This window comes from Ochotona curzoniae, unplaced genomic scaffold (assembly GCF_017591425.1).
Source record: "Ochotona curzoniae isolate NIBS_2020 unplaced genomic scaffold, NIBS_Ocur_1.0 contig_1014, whole genome shotgun sequence".
Classification (NCBI taxonomy): Eukaryota; Metazoa; Chordata; class Mammalia; order Lagomorpha; family Ochotonidae; genus Ochotona; species Ochotona curzoniae.
Window position 1 is genome coordinate 5,856,530 of NW_024464920.1, and position 21,660 is coordinate 5,878,189.

The window sequence follows — 21,660 nt, forward strand, 5'->3', positions numbered from 1 at the left end:
TGTGCAGAAGGGAGAGAAATCAGAATCATAAACATTATAAAATATATTTTAAAAAGTGCAATGAAATTTCAAAATATTACTCAACAATATGCCATACAAATGAATTTTGTGAAGTAAAGTGTTACTGGAGATGAGCGGGAGAATTCATCATCACAATACTTTTGGGATTAAGGACGTCTGAAATGACGTACAAAGTAATACAGGGAAAGGAAACAACACAGAGAAAAACCAATTACTTGCATTTTTTAAATTATCTTCATGAGAATTTCAACGAATGGCCATGAGAGAACCCAAGCAAACAGCCACAATACCATTGGCAGAAGAGAAATAATAATCAAAACAGAGCATTTTTCTTCTCTACAAGTTTTCTTAGAGCCTCTTTGACATCTTTGTTTCTCAGGGAGTAAATCAGAGGATTCAGCATGGGAGTGACGAGGGAGTAACACAAGGAGGCCACTTTACTCAGCTCAGGAAACCTGTCAGGTGTGAGGTACATAAAGAAGACGGCACCGTACAGCACACCCACGACCCCCAGGTGAGAGCTGCAGGTGGAGAAGGCTTTCTTCCGGCCCTCGGTGGAGCGTATCTTTAGAACTGTGGACGCAATGTACACGTAGGAAACGATAATGACTGTGACGGTAGGCAAGATAATGATACCGGATAAAGAAAAAGATATCACTTTATGAATAAAGAGGTTAGAACAGGACAGCCTCTGCAGTGGACGAGCATCACAGTAGAAGTGGTCAATAGCCCGAGAAGCACAGAACGATAAACTGAAGGTCATGCTGGTCTGAAGAACTGAGGTGAAACAGCCACAAACATAGCAACCAGCCACCAGCTGAGCGCAGAGACGTGTGGACATCTGGACAGAGTAGAGGAGAGGGTTGCAAATGGCAATGAAGCGGTCATAAGCCATGGCTGCCAGGAGGAAGCCTTCCGTCACAATGAAGAGTGCAAAGAGAAAGAACTGGGCCACACAGCCTGCAAAGGAGATGGACTTGCTTTCAGACCAGAAGTTGGTCATGGCCTTGGGTGCAATGACAGACGAATAGAAGAGATCAATGAAGGAGAGATTGCCTAGGAAGAAATACATTGGTGTGTTCAGCCGGGGGTCAGTCACAATAATGGCCATCATCCCAACATTCCCTAGCAGGATAATGGCATAGACAAGCAGAAAAATCAGGAAGAGGAGAAGGTGGAGCTCTGGGTGGACCCTGAAGCCTACAAGAATGAAGTCGGTCATTCCTGAGTGATTGCTCGTTCCCCTGTCACCCATGGCAGGCACCTGCTGAGAGGCACAGGGCAAAATGAACAAATGAACTCCTGCCTTCATTTCCAGTTTTACAAACAACCTCTGACGTTAGTAGGGCTTATCAGATTACTTTATAATCATTAATTTCAGCCTTATGGAAATGCAATGACAAATTGAAACAATTGATTGATGCAAATGCTTGTTATTTCCTAATTCTTACAAGTGGCAAAGTTTTTTGCCTGTAAGCTGTCTACTAAGATGACTTGCGCAAGTCCAGGTATCACTTTTCTCTCTATTTTCCTAATAGTTTGCCTAGTAAATTTAATATCAAAAGCCAGTGACTGTAAGAGGGTACAACATTTGATAAATGGCATTCAGGAAGTAATTTAGCTAGTCTGGCATTAGAGATAATGGGGATTTTGGTATCGAAGATGAGAAAAACATTAGGGCTTAATGTAGAGTACCAATAGATATAAAGAAATTGACTAAGTTTAATATTTAATATGTGCAATTAACTCTTGTGAATCATGGAAAATTTGAATTCTGAAGGAAGTCATATAACCCCTAAGATAAAATGTGTGTGCCATCAGACACACAAAAAAATTAGTATTTAACTTTCCAGAATCTCTTCAAGATAGGCCATAAAAACTTCCCTGCGGAAAATTTTTCTCTTTCCTGTGCTTTTTTATTTTTTAATAAGATGCATAGAGACAATCTAGACAGAATAGCTTCTTTAAAATGGAAACCTAACTAAAGATGCATAAAAGAGTCTTCAAGACTATACTCTCACTTACACTGAAAACAATTTTGATGGTCATCATTGATTTATGTCTTAGCTCGCTCAAATAATTTTAACTTCTTGTGTGAAAAATCTTCTCTACATTAATGGAAAATATACATTGTAAAAATCACGCACAGATTTCAAAAAATTTATTGCACCATAATTTATCTTTAATTCCACTTTTCCATGAATTGACATATCCTCATATTAACATTTTTCCTCTTCTCTTGGAACTGTGCATGATGTTGTACAGGAACTTAGAATAATAGTAAACATTTGTGTGGCATTACTTAATATGCCAGACACATTTCTGAGGGCTTTCATGGGACCTCGTTTAAACCATACCATAATGCTGTGAGATACATGCTTTCCTTTCCCAGGTTTCACATGAGCAAACTGAGGTTTAGAGAAATGAAATCTGTTGAAATTCATTATTGTAGGGCCCAGCGGCATGGCCTAGCAGCTAAAGTCCTCGCCTTGAACGTGCCAGGATCCCATATGGGCGCTGGTTCTAATCCCGGCAGCTCTACTTCCTCCAGCTCCCTGCTTGAGGTCTGGGAAAGCAGCCCAAAGCCTTGGGTTCCTGCACCCGCAGGAGTGACCTGGAAGAAGTTCCTGGATCCTGGCTTGGGATGGGCATAGCATCGGCCATTGCGCTCACTTGGGGAGCGAATCAGTGGATGGAAGATCTTCCTCTCTGACTCTCCTCCTTTCTGTATATCTGACTTTCCAATAAATAAATAAATCTTAAAAAAAAAAGAAATTCACTTTTGTAGTTATAAGAGGAATTTAAAGCCAACAAACTTGGCTCTCAAATCTTTGTTCTTAATGATCTTTTTAAAAGTTTATCTATATTTCACAGTTTTGAATGCAGAGAGACAAATCATCTTCTTGCACTATGTAATCATTTGAATAGGGAGGCTTCCTGTTCTTTTAACAGACTTGCACCTGTCATAGAAAATGAATGGAAGGATGTATTTTGGCAGGGGAAAACAAATATTTGTAACCCATATATGGCTTTTTAAAAAATATATGTGTACTTCTCAAGAACTTTTTCAACATCCCCTCATACCTCAGAAAAAAAGTTAAAATTTCTTTTCATCAAAATAGATTTTCTACCTCTCAACCTGGGTCAAAAATCTCTTCCATTTCACAAGTACTATCATCACATATTCATGTGAAAATAAGTTCCTGAAGATTATGTATAACTGGGCCTGGCACCGTGGCTTAGCAGCTAAAGTCCTCACCTTGAACGAACCGGGATCCCATATGGTCGCCGGTTCTAATCCCGGCAGCTCCACTTCCCATTCAGCTCCCTGCCTGTGGCCTGGGAAAGCAGTCAAGGGCAGCCCAAAGCCTTGGGTTCCTATACCCGTGTGGGAGACCTGGAGGAAGTTCCTGGTTCCTGGCTTCAGATTGGCACAGTATCAGCCATTGTGGTTACTTGGGGAGTGAATCATTGGACGGGAGATCTTCCTCTCTGTCTCTCCTCCTCTCTGTATATTGGACTTTGCAATAAAAATAAATAAATCTTTAAAAAAAAGATTATACATAACTTCTACAAATATTGCCAGTATAACATCCTGTGAGTGGACTTTAATTGCTGCAGGGGCAATCAGTGATAAGCATGGAGCCTGTGCAGTCCCACTGTAGTTAGCACTACTTTCAGTGTCAGATAGATTTGAGTTAGGGTCTAGTTCAGCTTCTTTGTCTTTCTCAATGGGATCTAGGACAAATTTCTTGTACTCTCTATACAATAGCATCCCCGTAGTTAGAAGAGAGACAAGAATTCTGCAATCCTCAAAGATTTTTGCAGATACAAAATGAACAATGTAACATAAATCGAAGGGCACCATTATGGCCCAGTAAATATTCAACAAGTGTTTGTCATTATTCTTTTTATTACATTTCGGTATGATGTTGCAATTCACAGCAGTCCTGTTTAAGTTGAAAAATAATGACATATGTGGGCTTTGTTGGATAAGCTTATATAAACTTAAATTTCTATTAATCAGAAAAACTGTTAAAAGTCCAGAAACAATATAAAAAATATCTGTGGAAACTGTAATATTTTGTTTGAGGAAAACAAATATGACTAAGGGGGAAATTGCATGCTATGTGTTACCATTACATAAGATTTCTTTTTTAATGCAGAGAATAAGGTATTCACCGACCCCATTAAAAATAAATATGCAAATAGTTCTATTTCAAAGGACCAAAATTTTACATTAGATCATTCTTAGGGTTTGTGGAGATCTAGCAGTGTGAAAGACAGCCAGAATCAATCATGTAACATTATTTTTGAAAATTTTTACATTGACAAATGTATTTTGTTAATTTCACATCCTAGCAATGACTTACATTATTTTAACATTCAGGATTCATTCCTATCATGTATATTCCAATGTCATAATAGTCTGGCATTACTATTAAATATTTATTAATCATTCTTTGGCAAAATTTCTTGTGCATTTGTTGTCTGTATAATGCTTAACATCTGCAAAATGACTATTAATTATGATATATTTATTAGGTGGAATGAGAGAAAAATGGTTAATAATCTGTCAGAAATGCTAGAACAGTCATAATGTCATAAATATTAATATAGTTGTGACTGAATATGCTTATACCTGGAAGCCAGAGTTCTTCCCAGGGCAGTCCACAAGCAAACAGTCATTCAGAATTATTATTCTTCCTCTAAGAGTTATCTTTACCTTTTGCTCTTTGAAATTTTATCAGAGTCTCTTAAAATGAAGCAGCAAATTCCAGGGGTTTCCTCTTTTTAGTCTTTTAAGTCTGGAAATGATAAGAATAAAGTTAAACACTTACTGTCAAGACCACAAATACTGAAAAGTTGCCATTTTGTGGTAAAATAAGCCTCTTTCTCCATACACATTCATTACCCCAGTTTTAGAGTCTTCCCTTAGAGAAACAGAATCTATGTTTCCATTGCTCTATTTTAAAAATTGCCTTTTCCTTGAGCAATAGATCTCTTGAAGCATTCAAAATGTTCTTGTCAGAAGAGAATTGCAGTAAATTATCTAACTGATGTTCTGCCAATGCTAAAACAACCCCAGGAATTACACTCCATAGTTACGTAACTGGAACCTGAGCCATCAATCCACAGGACATTCACTACCCTGCATTCTCAGATGTTTGTGCGCTTTAAGGAGGGAGCAAAGATGGCCATGCATGTGCAAGTGGAAGCCCCGAGCCATCTGGAATTGCTCACAATTTGCCGAAATATCGATAGCAGTTACCCAATGGGCTTTGGTTTAGGTATAACCGTGTAACTTTTCCAAGTAATTGAAGCATTGAGATTTCTCTCACCTTTTGGGACAGTGTCCCCTGGAGAGCAGAGAAAAATATGTCAATTATTGAGACTTCCAGGTTCCGGAGTCAAAGTCCGTGGAGGACTATGAAGGCTCTGGATGTAAAAAAATAAATAAATAAAAATAATTTTTTTAATTTAAGCTTCATTGGACTTAAAATACATTAAGGAGGTCTTATTTTTTCTTTATGTGAATCCTTTGAATAGAACCATAAAAATGTTTCAATTTCAATTTTATTCTAAAACAATGATTTTCAATTTACAATAAGTTTTTTTGGTAAGAAAAAAAGATATCATTAAGAAATGAAGTGTTTTAGTTCATCAGAACCTTGATAGGGAACTCTATGGTCCTATGCATAACCAGCTGCAATGGCCAGAGCTGGGGCAGTTGAAAGCTAGGAGCCTGGAACTTCTCTAGGATCTACCATCTGAATGGAGAGGTCCATCTTTTGATGCTTTGCCAGGCAGATTAGCAGGGAGCAGGACTGGAAGTGGAGAAGCCAGGACACAAACTAGCACTCATACAATATATGCTGGCACTTCAGGGGAAGGCTTAACCTGTGAAATCACACACAAGCCCCTTGAGCTGAATTTCAAACAAGAGAACAGTAAGACATGTTACTTAAGTTTATGCCCATTAGGAGTATTTTTTCTAGTTCAGTGATCTTTAGGGAGTGCCTTTGAGTCGTAGTTGTATGACAATAGTCTCGTCCATTTCTTGCTGCTGCCAATATTACATGCAGCACCTCTGTAAACTTGACCCAGTATCTTTTATCTCAGAAGCTGCAAGGAGGGAATGTCCCATGTGATCATAGATATATGCTGAAAGAGAGTTGGCTGTTAGGAGCAGGTGTACTAGAAATGTGAGTCACTGGTCACAAAATCTATTTATGATTTTGAACATACTTGATGTAGACATGATAAACACTGCAGTCAGTAACTTCATGAAGTACCTGCCTTCAAACACAGACTAATGCTTCCTTGATGGGACAGATGCCACCTGTTCAGGACACTGCAGTCACACGATTATTGCAATCAAGAGCACACTCTCCATCAGGGTTCACATACGACCTATTTCCAAAAAAGAACACGTGCATTCAGCTCACTTTCCTCTAAAGCCTTCAGGAGCCTGCACTTTGATTTTCCAGTCATCATATTTGCTGGTTTCACAGACTATCAGATTCAAGTGTTTGTGAGTTCTAAGTGACAATGGACCTCACTCAGAATCCTGATCCATGTGAAAAAGGCTGGCAGCATTTTATGGATCAGGTCATTTTATATGTGTTGTGACTACCCACACAATTATAAGCAATATACAAGTATAAACATTAAACAATATATTGCCTGCTAAAACCAGAAAAAGAAATATTTAACTCTTCATGAAGGGAGGTAGCTAGGTAGACATGAGCAAATGGACAGGAGCCAGAAGACCCTTATGCAGGGGAGGGATCAGGAACTCTGTTGTCTGCCAGGATAAACTTGTGGGTAAGTATACTGATAAAATGAGAACTCAGTCAAACTAGAAAAGTCTGGCTTGAGGCCACATGGACAGCGATCCCAATTGTGAACCTCACTGCCACATCAAGAGTCAGCAACCATCTACTTCAGGGACAAAAGTGCCACACCAAGATGTTCGATTGTCATGTGCTCTGTGTCCTGGGTCACTGCTTCTCTGAAATATATTCCAATGACCTTTTGTTTTGTTGTCCCTACTCCTGTCTCCGAGCAGTAATTCATTTTTGTAACAAGGCTGGGATGACGATGGGACAAGGATCAGCAGGTACCTGAGCAACCCCAGAGGAGCCCCCCGTCCCCTCCCTGGACCCGGTAATAACTCAGTAATGTATGCCTGCAAACACATCCTATGAGAGACTCTGGTAAGCTACACTCTTGGGACGGTTTTCTCTGTTGCCTGCATTCCATCCCAGCTCCTGGAACGCAGCCTTCACCTGTTGACCTGTAACGATTAATGTTTGTGAGAAGAAACACTAAAATGTGTTCTGTAAAACAACCTGGTGAAAGCTCATGTGTATGGCAGATTGTTTTGTGATGATATAGCATTGTTCAGATATCCTGGCTTTGCATGAAAAACATAGTATAAAAACTTGTTGCAATGAACATTTACACCTTGGATTCATACACTGTAGACCCTGTGTCTTTATTCAATCAACAGTGCTCCCATGTACCAAGTTCTGAGACCCCTGAGGGCCATACATTTTCTCTGTCAGAAAAACAGGAACACAACATGCCAAAATTTATGGAATGCAAAAAATCAGTTTTAAGAGGGAAGTTTCTGAACGCCAAAGTTAAAAACTAAAAGGAAAAGCTCCTAATCTAACTTTAAATTCTAAAGAACTAAAAAAGAGGAAGAAACAAAAAGCAAAGCTAGCAGTAGAAAGGAAATAATGCAAATTAAAACTGAGACTAAAGAAACAGTAGATAGACAAAATGGAGAAAGAATTCTTAAAAGATAACCAAATCAGTAAACCTTTAGTTATTATAACACGTAAAAGAGAGAGGCCAAATGAATAAAACTAAAACAACAAAAATTATAATTGATATTCTGGAAATACAAGCATCGACAAACATTGCTATGAACAATTTTGTGCTAAAAAATTAGACAACATCAAAGAAACAAATACACTCCTAGAGACAAGATTGAATCTTAGAAGAATCAGAAAATCTCATCAGAACAGTAGCAAGAGATGGAGATAGTGATCAGAAATCTCCTACAAAGAAACATCCATGGTCAATAATCTTGACAGGTGAATTTTATCCCAAATTTGAAGAATCTATCTCCTTTTTCCTCACATTTTTGGAAAAAAAAAAAAAAAGAAAAAAAACCTGAACTAAGAAGATCACTTCTAAATTTAGTTTATGACACCAGCATTACTCTTGCATGAGAACTAGATAAGGCTATTACAAGAAAAGAAAGTTAGAGATTAGTAATCCTAGTAAACATAAACTCGGGCCTGGAGTGATAGTATAGTGGTTAAAGTCCTTGCCTTGCACACCCAGGATCCCATATGGGCACCGGTTCTAATCCCGGCAGCCCCACTTCCCTCCAGTTCCCTGCTTGTGGCCTGGGAAAGCAGTTGAGGACAGCCAAAAGCCTTGGGACCCTGCACCCATGTGGGAGACCCAGAAGAGGTTGCTGGCTTCCGATTGGCTCAGCTTCAGCGGTTGTGACAACTTGGGGAGTGAACCATTGGGCAGAAGATCTTCCTCTCTGTCTCTCCTCCTCTCTGTATATCTGACTTTCTAATAAAAATAAATAAATCTTAAAAAAAAAACCATAAACTCAAAAATATATTAGCAAACTGACTTCAAAAACATAAGAAAAGGTTCTTGCAAAATAATCTTGTAAAACTTATCCTAGGAATATAAGCATGGTTCAAATATTCAAAGCAATAATATGATCTATCAAATGTAGTATTTAAAAATCATATGATAATTTCAATGGGCGACAAGAGTACATTTGATAAAATTCCATATTTTCATAACAAAAGATCTGAACAAATAAATATATAAAATATCAACATGTGTGCAATAAAGTTCCTATATGAGGAACTCACAGACAGCTTAATACTCTGTCAATGTCAATGTTTCCCCTTGTGGTCAGGAACAAGACAAGAATATTTATTTTCATTCCTTGCTTGGGTAGAGAACTAATAATTTTGTACATTTGTTTTTCACTTCCCCTTCTAGGAACAATAGAATGTAAACTTCTGTAGGGTATTAAAAACAAAAAAAAGTCGCTCTCTTTAAGGGAACATAGCAATGAAACAAAAGCATAGGAAAGATAAAAATTGTCATTCTTATGTGCCTGCCCTTTCAGTCAATAATCACACAGGTCTAGTTCCTTGTTCTTTGCCTCCTTCTCATCGAAGGTGCACAAACATGTACTCATGCACACACACACACACACACACACACACACACACACACACACACACATCTGCATAGGCTAATGACAAGAGCACTTACTGGATTCTTAGTTATAAATTTATTGTGACTTTTTCTAAAGTAATATTTCTAACCTACTACTTCAGAATAATCTCCAGGCTCATATTATTTTCTTTCTTTCTTTCTTTCTTTCTTTCTTTCTTTCTTTCTTTCTTTCTTTCTTTCTTTCTTTCTTTCTTTCTTTCTTTCTTTCTTTCTTTCTTTCTTTCTTTCTTCCTTCCTTCCTTTCTTTCTTTCTTTTTTTTTTTTACTAATATCGTGATAATCCTGAATTAGAACACCTTCACTTCAAACTGTATATAATAATATATCTTTAAAATTCTATATGATCTTGTGCTTGCTTCGGCAGTACACATACTAAAATTGGAACCATACAGAGAAGATTAGCATGGCCCCTGCATAAAGATGACATGCAATTTTTTTGGTTATTCAGTAGCATGTTACCTAACTCCATGGTGCTGTAAATCTTTCGTTTTTTCATTTTATTTCTGTTGTTGATTTTGTTTTGTGGCTTCTCATTTAAGGGAATGTATAGTAGCAGTATAATAGAGACTATCATATCCAGAGGTGAAGATACAATGCTGTATGCATCTCTCCTTCCAAATCAAAGATAGACTCTCAATGAAACTGTTGGATGTAGCTTGACAATAGGGTGCTGGAGTGAATATCTGTCATTGTCTGTGCCAGCAATGTTAGGACACACTTAAATAACAGAATGATGAACTTGTGACTGCTTAAGAAGGACTCTACTATTATAATAATATGGAGAAATCAGTTGAGGGGAGGAAATTTGGGGAAGGGGTAAAGAAAATCCCAAACCCTATAGAATTGTACTATTAAGTCAAAAATAAAATTTAAAAGTTCTATATGACTTCCTTGTTCTCCTCAGCATTCATTCTTTGAGCATTCAGACTTGTCTTTCTAAAGCATTATTTCAACCATGTCACTCTTTTCCTAAGAGATTTTTATTGGTCCCCAGGTTTTTATCTAACAACTTTGGGCTTCTGTTCTTCTCCAAATTGTAATTGGAGGGAATGCTCCACTCTGCATCCATTCATTTCATTCAAAGTAGATTCAATACCATGGCTTGAATCATCCCTGATACTTTGAGTCTAGCTCTACATCACACCAACACATGAAATTCAGTTAAAATCTCCCAGAATCACCATTCTCTTGCTGCCATAAGTAACATTTGGTATCTCTTCACATTTATTCTGACATAATTACGATTTCATATTCATTTTAAAGTTGCATTTATTTTATTTTTATTAGAAAGGTGCTTATGGAGAGAAGGGGAGACAGAGAGAAGGTTTTCTATCTGCTTGTTTACTCCTCTAATAGCTGTAACAGCCAGAGCTGAGCAAATCAGAAGCCAGGAGCCATAAGCTCCCCGTCCTTCCCAGGTCTCTCAGGTGGATGTGGGGCCCAAGGCTTTGGACCAACCCTTATTACTTTCCCAGGGCATAAGCAGGGAGCTGAATGGGAAGTGAAGCAGCCAGGACATGACAGTGTCCATATAGGATGCTGGTGGATGTAGGTAAAGGATTAGCCAATTGAGCCATCGTGCCAGCCCACATATTCATTTTTATGTCATTATAGTCATCCCCTATTGCAGTATAATTGGGGCAATTCGCAATATGTAAGATTCAGTTCCTCTATAATTGCCATTGTCTTGCTACTTTAGATAACTTCTACCAGTTGTCATAATTTAATGCAATTACTGTACCATTATTTGTACTTTAATGAATGTCATTTTACATATCCAGCTGAATTTTCAGTTTTAAGGAATGCATTTCTACATAAAGCCCTATACCACTTACCATGATTTGCAATGCATTAGAAGTGCTAATTTCTTTTTATTTATTGAATTTTTATAGTTCTTTTAAAAAGATTTTTGAGTAACTTGTAAAAAGAGCAACAAAAAATAGATTATTAAAATTACTGAACTTGTGTCAGACACTTTTCAGAGCAATTTACAGAAATTACATCTTTTAATACTGAAACAAATTTATATACTAATTCTAACCTTTTATGTTTTATTTTTATCATTGTAGAGAAGGAGAAACAAAATCACACACACAAAAAACCCTTAATACAAAGAGGAAGATAGCAAAGTTTAATCTAGAATTCTGACTTGTGTGACAATATTCTTAAAAATTCAACAACTGTATAATATTTACATTAGTAGAATTAAAATAATAATATCACATAAATCAAGTAAAGGACAAATTTTGTATATGCTAATGAGAATAGGGCTGGAATTCAGCATTGGATATGCTCTTTTGTGGCAACCAGAGGTGAAATAATTATGGAAATCCATGAATGTTTGTATTAATAATCTTCTTTAAAGCCTTCAAATGACCATTTGAGTACTTACAATAGTTGCAGGTATAGGGAAGCACACAGTTGCCTCCCTAAACTGTATGTATGGTATTAATTTTAGTCCTCACTTGTGGTCAATTGTTAGCAGCACAAAAATGGACACAGGAATAATCCTAATCTCGAATGGAATTAATGTCAATAATTTATCAAAAAGTTCAAAAAAATTTTGTACTCTCCTCCAAGAGAGAAAAACTTTTTCCTTCTCCATAGTGTTCATTTCTTCAACCTGAAATTTTTGTTGTCTCAGCCATGCTAACACAATTTGATTGTGTTAAGGAGTAGAGTAGTCATGAGGTCAGTTCTGAAGAGATTGTCTTAGGTGGAACAGTATCTCCTCTCTTGCATCATGCCCATCTCAAACCAAAAGATGGGAGTTTGTGTTGAAGTCCTGAGAGACAGAACCAATAGGATACGTTAGGGTAGGGTGAGTTGATGAGATGAGATAAAGACAGAGAGGTTTACCTCGAAAATTGGCTCATTTGAGCATGGAAGCTAAGTCTCTGGACAGACCATCTGCCAGCAGGAGACCCTGGGAGAGTGTGATGTGGCTCACGTCCAAATCCTAAGGCCTCAGGAGGGAGGTTGGCAGACACAGCGATCTCTGGAGACACGCTCACGGACAATTCCAAAATAAATGCTCTAGCAAGTTATTGAGTATTCCTTTATTCAGTCAACTTGACATTTTGAATTAACCAGTACAGAAGTTTAGATGGTATCAAACCCTGAGAAAAGTTTATGTTTTTGGTACTTCTCATAAAGCCTCAGATGGGAAATAAAATCCTGTGTTTGGGGAACAGCACTCTGTGTGAGTGCTGTCCTAACAACTGGGCCACGGGAAGAAAGCAGTGAAGAGAAACACACCTTCTGCTTGACAGCATGGCACCCTGGAAATTCTGCACTACAGATCACTTACGGCATGCTGTCTGTTGTTGAACTCCCCCAAAGGGTATAGGCTTGGGAGTAAGTATATTTACTTGTTTGTATTGATCTGAGAGAGAGAGAAAGAGAGAGAGAGAGAAAGAGAAAGATGGCATCTCCCATCCTGGGTTTAATTCTCCAAAGGCTGGCAACAGGTGATGCTGGGATAGATTGAAGCCCAGTTCCTATAGAACTCATTCCTTGTCCCCCACATAAGGGGCAGGGATCTCAGGATTGTAGCCATGACCTGCTGTCTCCCAGGGTGCACGTTCTAAGGATGCTGATGTCAAAAGTGGAGCTGGCATTCACACCCAGGAAGTGCACTTGATTCTACCCTGGAATGCATACTTCTTTCCTGTTTTTTTTTGTTGTTGTTTGTTTGTTTGTTTGTTTGTTTTTACACAAAATAGTAAAATAAGAAAACTATGAGGCTTCTCTCCATTAATCACTGCCTGTGCTCTGTGTTTCTCTATCTGATTCTGAAACTAATGCGCGATTTGAGAAAAAACTGACATGATAATGTAATAGGATATGCAACATTTAAGAGAGAAGTCAAATGTCCTCTCTTGCTGCCTCAAACATGCATGAGTAGATAAGCAGCAGCAATGTTTGAAATGATGGTCAGAAGACAAGCACCACCAGCAAAAGGATCAAAATATAACCTCCAGATCTGGTTCAAGTGCATGGGCCATATTCTGTTGTTTTCTGGGTGCATTAGTAGGGAGCTGGATCAAGTGGAGTAGTTGAGACGCCACCAGACACCAATGTGGGCTGCGGTGTTGCAAGAAACAGTTTACAGATTAACTTGCTGCACCACAATCCTGATTTAGCAACCCAATATCTTTTTGAAAGGAAGAACAAAGTGTTCAAAATGAGAATGACTTTGTCCAGCTCTTCTGAAAAGCTGTGAACATGCAGCTTTCAATTATTCATTAATGCTTCACCTTGGCCATTGGTGGAGCAAAAATTAACCTCAGAAATAAACAATGTTGAAATAGAGATAAGAAGATGGACTATATTGAAGTTATGTGTTAGTAAACTGAATTGTAAAGATTACCAAAATCAGTAAGGCCAGAAGACTGGAGAAATTTGATCATAAATGTCAAGATAACACTTGATAACAAGAGGAAAAAGCAATGGGGTGCAGCCAGTGATAGCCAGCACCCATTGACAGTGGGCAAATTAAATGTGGCTGTGTCCCCTACCCTCTATCCTGAAGGTAGATCCTAACAGCAATGGATTGTTAATTCCATCCTCAGTTTGCCCCCACTACTTAGGGTTCGCTCCTGCCCACCTGTGACTCACTTATCATCTGAGAGGGGACGGTATTGTGTTGTGTAGCCACTCCCCTCACAAGCCCCTTTAAAAGGTCTGTAAAGCAGGAGCTTGCTCTCTTTCTGACGGGGAGCTTCCATTACTCTGGCACCTCCACTCTTGGCTGACCAAGGACAGGTAATCCCCTGAGCATGGGATAACGTGTACTGCTTAGATGGGACGATGGATGTAATAATGTTGTTTCTGGTTTGTGTACTATCAGGAGTTCCAGGAGAGGTGAGGTCTGGCAGTAGTGGAATGTGGCAGAGAAGTCAGGGAAAGGTGAATGCAGCTTTGTAAGTGTGTCCATATGATTCATTGCATGTCTCTTAGGATAGCTTACATTGTTGGGGAAGCTGGGACATAGGTCTTCAGCTTAACAGATGGATTTAAAGATAATGACCATTTGTTTTTTTTGGGATTATGTTTGGTTGGATTATGATTGATTGGATTGCCACATGGACTTGTGATTTGTTGTTTCTAGTAAACTCTATTATCACCAAGCTTGGTTAATAGACTCCTTAATAAACCTTAGACATGTCTGGTGTGATCTCGCTCACACCCTGAAACATTCCTACTTTTTACTTGTTGAACATGATGATTATTAAAAATTTAAACCTGTGGATATAGAGTTGAGTAAAATTATGCATTTGCAAGCTACACAACTGTAAGCTTTAACACTTGGTGTAAAGGACATCAATCATATGTTTCTTTCAGACATTTCAGATACAGAATAGTCTATGTTGAATTTCAATTTTTGAGTTTAAATATTAATGCAAAATTTTGATGTCTTGTAATAAAACAATTCTCACGTACCTTGTCAAGGTCTTTTGCTTACAATATTTAATTGGAGGTAAGTGTCATGTGAAATATTATTCAAAATATTTTCTTCTGATAATTTCATTTTATCTATGAGCTCTTAAACAGAAAACATACATTTCATGAACATCAAATATTCACTCCATCATGAGATGAAAACAATTGTTTAAATTATTAATGAGTCCTTCTATTGTCACAGGAATCATTTCCTCAAGGCCAGTCACACTTTTAAATAGTCTTATGAAATACATCAACCACACAGTGCTAAGGTTGAGCAGAAGTTTGCATAAGTCATTTGCCTAATTCTGAAGATTTTTAGGTGTGGCTTTGTTTCCAAATGTGTTACACATCTTTTTAAAATAAAATCAGAAGACATAGGAGGTTTTATTTGGTAAGGAATATACAGTCACTTCTTCATGGCTTGTTTTATACCTTGATATTTTAAACATGTAATTTGATATTTGCATCTGTGGATTACAAAAATGTGTTGGAAAAACAAATTGTGGAACTTTAAGTATGAAAAAAGGAATACCTTTATGTTTTATTAAAATAAAAGACACAAAAGATAAAGGGGTTCTTAATGTCTCTGGAAAGACAAAGATGTGACGTCTAGGGGGAAACAAAACAAGAGTTAAACATTTAGGAAATGTTGTGGATTATAACATACAATGCATTCTCAATTCAGAGTCTGAGGTTATTTATATTTAGAGTTGGTTATTTATATTTAGAATTTCTGCAGATTTAATAAAGACCTTAATTTTACCTTATATACCAACCTGTGTTGATACAGTAGCATTAATCCACATTTTTTTAATTGAAAAGTTTTTTTTTTTTAAAGAAAATAACCAGAATAAGAGGTAAAGTCAATTTCCTAAGGAAAAGATGGGCTTACATGAAAAACATTTTGGCCTCATTAGGGTGCAGTCAACTAAACTAGTAAAATTAACATTAAATGATTAAATGATTCCATAGAAGGATGTAATAATCCCAGCAACATACTAATGTTTAGCAATCTGTTTTGAAGAAAGATATCAAAATAAACTTGTGGTAGTGATGGCATTATCACTGCTGATGGATTGCTTTTAGAGAAAACACGTATTGCAACCCCTGAGCTTTCTAGGATGTTGAAAGACTACTTGCCTTCAGTCCCCACACTTCTATTAGATTTAAATGTTCCCTGGGAAGGTAAAAAATGTCCAGTGCTAATGATCAAAAGTTCAAAGATTTTCTATTGTTTGTATTCTGTTTTTCATACTCCACACAATAGACCTTACTTAGAGACAAGGCATTTATCTCAGGGTTGCCCCAGATAGCAGCGTTGTGTTTTTTTTTTTTTTCTCAGATTTATTTACTTTTATTGCAAAGTCACATATATAGAGAGGAGGAGAGACAGAGAAGATCTTCCATGTGCTGATTCACTCCCCAAGTGACTGCAACTGCCAGACCTGAGCCAATTCGAAGCCAGGAGCCCAGAGCCTCTTGCGAGTCTCCCATGTGGGTGCAGGGTCCCAAGGCCTTGGGCTGTCCTTGGCTGCATTCCCAGGCCACAAGCAGGGAGCTAGATGGGAAGGAGAACTGCTGCGATTAGAACCGGCACCCATATGGGATCCCAGTGCATGCAAGGGGAGGACTTCAGCCACTAGGCTACCACGGCCGGGCCTGATAACAGAGTTTTGAGAGCTAGTTGTGGTATTTTAGGATACACTGAATCTTTAAAATCTACTATGAAATCTTGATACGTCACTCCCCCCCCCCACACACACACACAAACACACATTTTCTTTTTCTTAAAGCAAAGGATGCAGTAGTTTCACAACAGCTGCAAGTTTGAAACAGTTCTGAATGCTGGTGAATAAAATACAATCCAAGTGAAACTTCTCAAACACTTTGCTAAAATGTATCAGTATTGATGATTTTGCTGTTAGCACCGATGATGAGAATGATGGAGAGCAGTTTCTTGCTGAGATGTGAGAGGGCAATGGCTACAATCGGACTCCTAGAACCATGGACAACTTAATATCACCAGAGGGGTTTCTTTCCTGAGGGCATTGGCTTGAGCGCTCACACAACACATGCTAGACAGGTAAGTGTGTACCTTTAGAGTAGAAATAAAACAGTCTTGTTTTAAATAAAACAGTAGCAAAGGAGTATTTTAAGAATTTGTTTAAAGATTTATTTATTTTTATTGGAAAAGTACTTTTACAAAGAGGAGAGACAGAGAAAAAAAAATGGATCTTCATCCACTGGTTCACTAGCCAAATGGCCACAACAGCTGGAGCTGAGCTGATTTGAAAGCAGAAGCCTAGATCTTCTTTCAGGTCTCCCATAAGGGTATAGGGTGCCAAGGAGTTGGGCCATCTTCTGCTGCTCTCTCAGTCCACAAGCAGAGGGCTGGAATGAAAGTGGAGCAGTCAAGACACAAACCTGGTGGCCACATGGGATGCCAGTGCTTGCAGATAGAAGATTAATGTGTTGAGCCACCGCCCTGGTCGCAAAGCATTCAATTCTTTAACTGAACCATTTGTTTCAGAATGGGCATACGGGTTAAGATATTATCTAGAGCATCCACATCCCTTATCAGTGTGTGTGGGTTTAAGAACTGACTCCACTTCAAATTCGACCTCCTCCAAATACCTACCTTTGGATGCCACATTAATGACGCTGGTGCCTTCATCCCTGTCGTGCACGTGGGAGACCCAGACTGAATTCTGGACTCCTGCTTTCAGCATGATCTCTCTCTCTTTCCCATTTCAAATAAATCAATACTTTTTTAATCCTGTAGGCTGTGGATTTTTCAGAGCCTTTAGTCCAGTGTGGAAATCAATTTTAAATATTTTGACTAGAAAGTTTCACTTGTGACTTATAGTAGAAAAAATGTATTACAAAAGAATGAATCCACTATTTACCCAACCACAGTATTTGAAAATAAGACTGCATTCAGCTTAGGTATAGTGTGTCATTATAGGTAAGGTTTTTTTTCCAACATGTGCTCCTGGTTGATATGCTATTACTAAGAACCATTGGCACAGAGAAAAAATTTGTAATTCTATTATTAGTCAAAAAAGTTTACTTTTAAGATGTAGTCCCCGAGTATGTAATAGTTGAATTCGTTTTGTGATTGGTTCAGCAGATATTCAATAGTAAGTACTTATAATAGCAGGCATCTAATGGGAAGCACCAAGCTCCCAGTCTGACTGCTGTGGGGAGAATGGACAATCACAGAAACAACCATTTCAATGACTGGGGATGAATGTTGGGAGGGATGACTTTTCTACTACAAATCGTATTTGTTCAGAGGACTATTTTGTTTTCAGGCCTACTTAAAATGAATATAACTGTGCATAGTGAGAAGTGAGGGCTCAGTGGAGTGGAATGATAAGAGATAATATAAAAATGTAAAAATTCAGGTAAGTTAGCAAAGCCCACAAAGACTACTGGAAACACTGAAATCGTCGTGCATTCTACTTAGCCACTGACATCTATTCACTAGGTGCACCTCATGGGTATAGATACATTTAAGAAGTACGCGTGTGTGTGTAAATACGGTAAGCGAAATGGCGTAAGACACGCTTCATTCAATAGAAATGTGATTATTATAGTAAAGATTAGATAGTCACATTAGCCCATTGTTTTCTTTGCAGCATCCTAAAACAATGGCCATTAACAACAACAACAACAACAAAAAGATGAAAAGTAATGCATGCTGATGAGGATTCAAAGAAATTAGAACACGGTTAGCGGGACAGTCATTATAGAAAAGAGTATGAAAGTTCCTTACGAACTGTGAACAGAACTATCATATGATCCAGCAAGGCCCCTACTGGATATATATCCCAGAGACATGAAGTCATTGTCTCAAAGCCATATCTGCTTCACTGTGTTTACTGCAGCACAGCTCACAGTGGTTGGAAAATGAGATCAAGCAATATGTCTGCCATCAGTTACATGGATAAAGAAAAGGTATATATACACAATGAAATTCAGCTACAGAAAGAAGTAAATGCTGTCATTTATAATAAAATGGGTGGAACTGGATGACATCATTTTAAGTGAAATAAACAAGGCACAGACAAATGCCACATTCTGAGCCTCACATGTAGAAACTGAAAAACTCACTCTGGCACAGAAGGGTAATAACTAGAGCTTGGGGTTAGGCGGAATTTGTAAAATGAGTAGCAAATCAGTTAGATCAAAGGAAAAAGTTTTAAATGTTACTCAGTAGAGTGAGGGTGATAACAACCCACAATCTACTACATATTTTATGAGCAAGTGAAAGAAAGGCACCCCAACGTTCCAATCATAAGGTAATGTGAACAAAGGAGAAATGTTGATTGCATTGATTTGAACAGTACAATTTGTATACATGTACTGAAACATTACACAATCGTACATAAATATGTATAATTCTTAATAAATATTTAAAGAGAAGTAATAATACTATAAAAATTTAATCATCACTGAGACTAACAATTTGGTAGAATATTTTCTTTTATTATTTATCTAAATACTTTCCACTTAATCTTGAAAAGGACGGGGCTCAGGCCATGACTCTGATGATAGAAAAACTGTAACTAAATGATAAGCAATTGGTAAGAATAATGCAAAATGTTCTTTTTTTCCTTTATTATATTATTATAAATATCCTCTCTGTTTCAGGGAAACAAAGCAGTTAAGCAACTGAAAACAGAAACATGCTTTATGGATTTTGCTGTCATTTTTGAGACTGTTTCAGTATTGATAGAAAATGTTTTAATACACATATTCTGATTCTTAGAAAGAAACTGTGCCTAGGATATGGTCTGTGAAAATCACACTAGAGTCACTGAATTCATTCTTCTTGGTTTCACAACCAATCCCAAGATCCAGGTTTCCCTTTTCATCCTATTTCTGGCCATCTATATGGTCACTCTGCTAGGCAACTTTCTCATTGTCACAGTTACAAGTGTGGACCCTGGCCTTCACACGCCCATGTACTTCTTTCTCCGAAACCTGTCACTTCTGGAAGTCTGTTTCACTCTAGTCATGGTGCCCAAGATGCTGGTGGATCTACTGTCCCCAAGAAAAATCATCTCTTTCGTGGGCTGTGGAATCCAGATGTATTTCTTCTTCTTCTTTGGGAGCTCTGAGTGTTTTCTTCTCTCTGTGATGGCTTATGATCGCTTTGTGGCCATCTGTAATCCTCTTCGGTACCCAGTCATAATGAACAGGTCTCTGTGCTTGTGGATGGCCATGGGCTCTTGGATGTCTGGTGTCCCTGTATCTATGCTGCAGACAGGTTGGATGATGGCCCTTCCTTTCTGTGGACCCAGTGCTGTAGACCATTTTTTTTGTGACGGTCCTCCAGTGTTGAAGCTAGTCACCGAAGACACAACCACGTATGAAATGCAAGCACTTGCTTCCACACTACTATTTATCATGTTTCCTTTCTCCCTTATTTTGGTCTCCTGTACCCGCATTATCGTAACCATTCTGAGGATGTCTTCTGCTACTGGTCATCAAAAAGCATTCTCTACTTGCTCTTCGCACCTCATTGTGGTATCTCTCTTTTATGGAACAGCCAGCCTGACCTACCTTCGGCCTAAATCGAATCAGTCCCCTGAGAGCAAGAAGCTTGTATCATTGTCCTACACAGTCATCACCCCCATGTTGAACCCCATCATTTATAGCCTAAGGAACAGTGACGTGAAAGGGGCAGTCAGGAAGATAATGACTCACAAGGTCTTGCACAAGACAGATGTGTTTTGAGTCCTATAGTGAAGTGTGCTCTAAACAACCTAGGAGAAGCAGAACCCACTAAGAAAAGCTACAGTGGGTTAGTTACTATCACTACCCGCTACTACAGTCAGTGCATCTCAGTGGATATTTCAGAGTCTTACTGAGAAAGAGATAAGTACTCTTACCTGGGAAGACAGGGAAAAAAAAATTATGAGAGGACTATTTAAAAACTGAGTCAAGGGTCCAGTGTGGTAGCCTGGCAGCTAAAGTCCTCACCTTACATGTGCCAGCATCCCATATGGGCTCCAGTTTGGGCCACCCAGCATCCCATCCAGCTCCCTGCTTGTGGCCTGGGAAAGCAGTTAAGGATGGTCCAAAGCCTTGGGACCCTGCACGCGCATGGGAAACCCAGAAGAGGATCCAGGCTCCAGGCTTTGGATAGGCGCAGCTCCGACTGTTGACCGCTTGAGGAGTGAATCATCAGACAGAAGAGCTTCTTTGTCTCTCCTGCTCTCTGTATATCTGCCTTTCCAATAAAAATAAAATGAATCTTTTAAAATTGAGTCAAAAAAGAATTAATCCCACCTGTCTTGGCAAACATCATAGCCTAGAAACATAGTTCACTCTAGCATATTGATTATTTAGCCTCATGATTGTGGGCTGACTGAGAGCTGTGGCTAAGGGAGGCTCCCCAGCTGCCCAGCATTGTAACGGAGTACCTGCCACATACTGTGAGTTTTAGAAAACATCAACATTCAAAACACAATTTCTCTGAAATATGTATCTTCTTGACACCATAATGAAGTAAAAAAAAAAAAATCAGAAGTTAAGCTATTATCAATCAGAGACCACCTGACTGGATGAAGTGGCCTTCCCAATCTTACTCTGTTCTGATTCTCTTAGTCTACTGTTGGCTTTTCTGCTTGGCCAAACCAGATCTGAGATACATGGATGACTTCAAGTCACAGATCGTGATGGAAGGGTAAGAGAGGTTACAGAAGGTAAATAAAAGTCACACTGCAAATCATTGTATATTCTGCAGCTGATACAATGCAAAGATGGATTATATACTGTGTTTTAGTTACTTAAATGAGAGGGCAGTACTTGATGATGCAAATTCTTTATATTGATTATATGTTTAAGTTAACTTATTTAATAAAATTGCTTTGGTATTAATATTTA

General features: G+C 38.3%; 2 protein-coding genes and 1 non-coding gene across 3 annotated transcripts; 2 read left to right on the plus strand and 1 right to left on the minus strand.

The window, feature by feature from the left end:
- Positions 1-318: 318 nt before the first annotated feature.
- On the minus strand, positions 319-1,362 carry LOC121162462 (olfactory receptor 9K2). Its single transcript, XM_040989462.1, has one exon. The coding sequence runs from the start codon at positions 1,331-1,333 to the stop codon at positions 335-337; it is 999 nt and encodes a 332-aa protein (XP_040845396.1). The 5' UTR covers positions 1,334-1,362; the 3' UTR covers positions 319-334.
- An 8,301-nt stretch (positions 1,363-9,663) lies between these two features.
- On the plus strand, positions 9,664-9,772 carry LOC121164260. The gene has a single exon (XR_005885061.1). It is a non-coding gene; the product is annotated as a U6 spliceosomal RNA (small nuclear RNA).
- Positions 9,773-19,557: 9,785 nt separating this feature from the next.
- On the plus strand, positions 19,558-20,508 carry LOC121162468 (olfactory receptor 10A7). Its single transcript, XM_040989474.1, has one exon. It carries the CDS (start codon positions 19,558-19,560, stop codon positions 20,506-20,508), a length of 951 nt encoding a protein of 316 aa, XP_040845408.1.
- The last annotated feature ends 1,152 nt before the right edge of the window (positions 20,509-21,660 follow it).

What these genes read in the sequence shown, in the direction of transcription:
- LOC121162468 (XM_040989474.1), top strand. Translation starts at nt 19,558, where the DNA reads ATGGTCTGTGAAAATCACACTAGAGTCACTGAATTCATTCTTCTTGGT.
- LOC121162462 (XM_040989462.1), bottom strand. Translation starts at nt 1,333, where the DNA reads ATGAAGGCAGGAGTTCATTTGTTCATTTTGCCCTGTGCCTCTCAGCAG.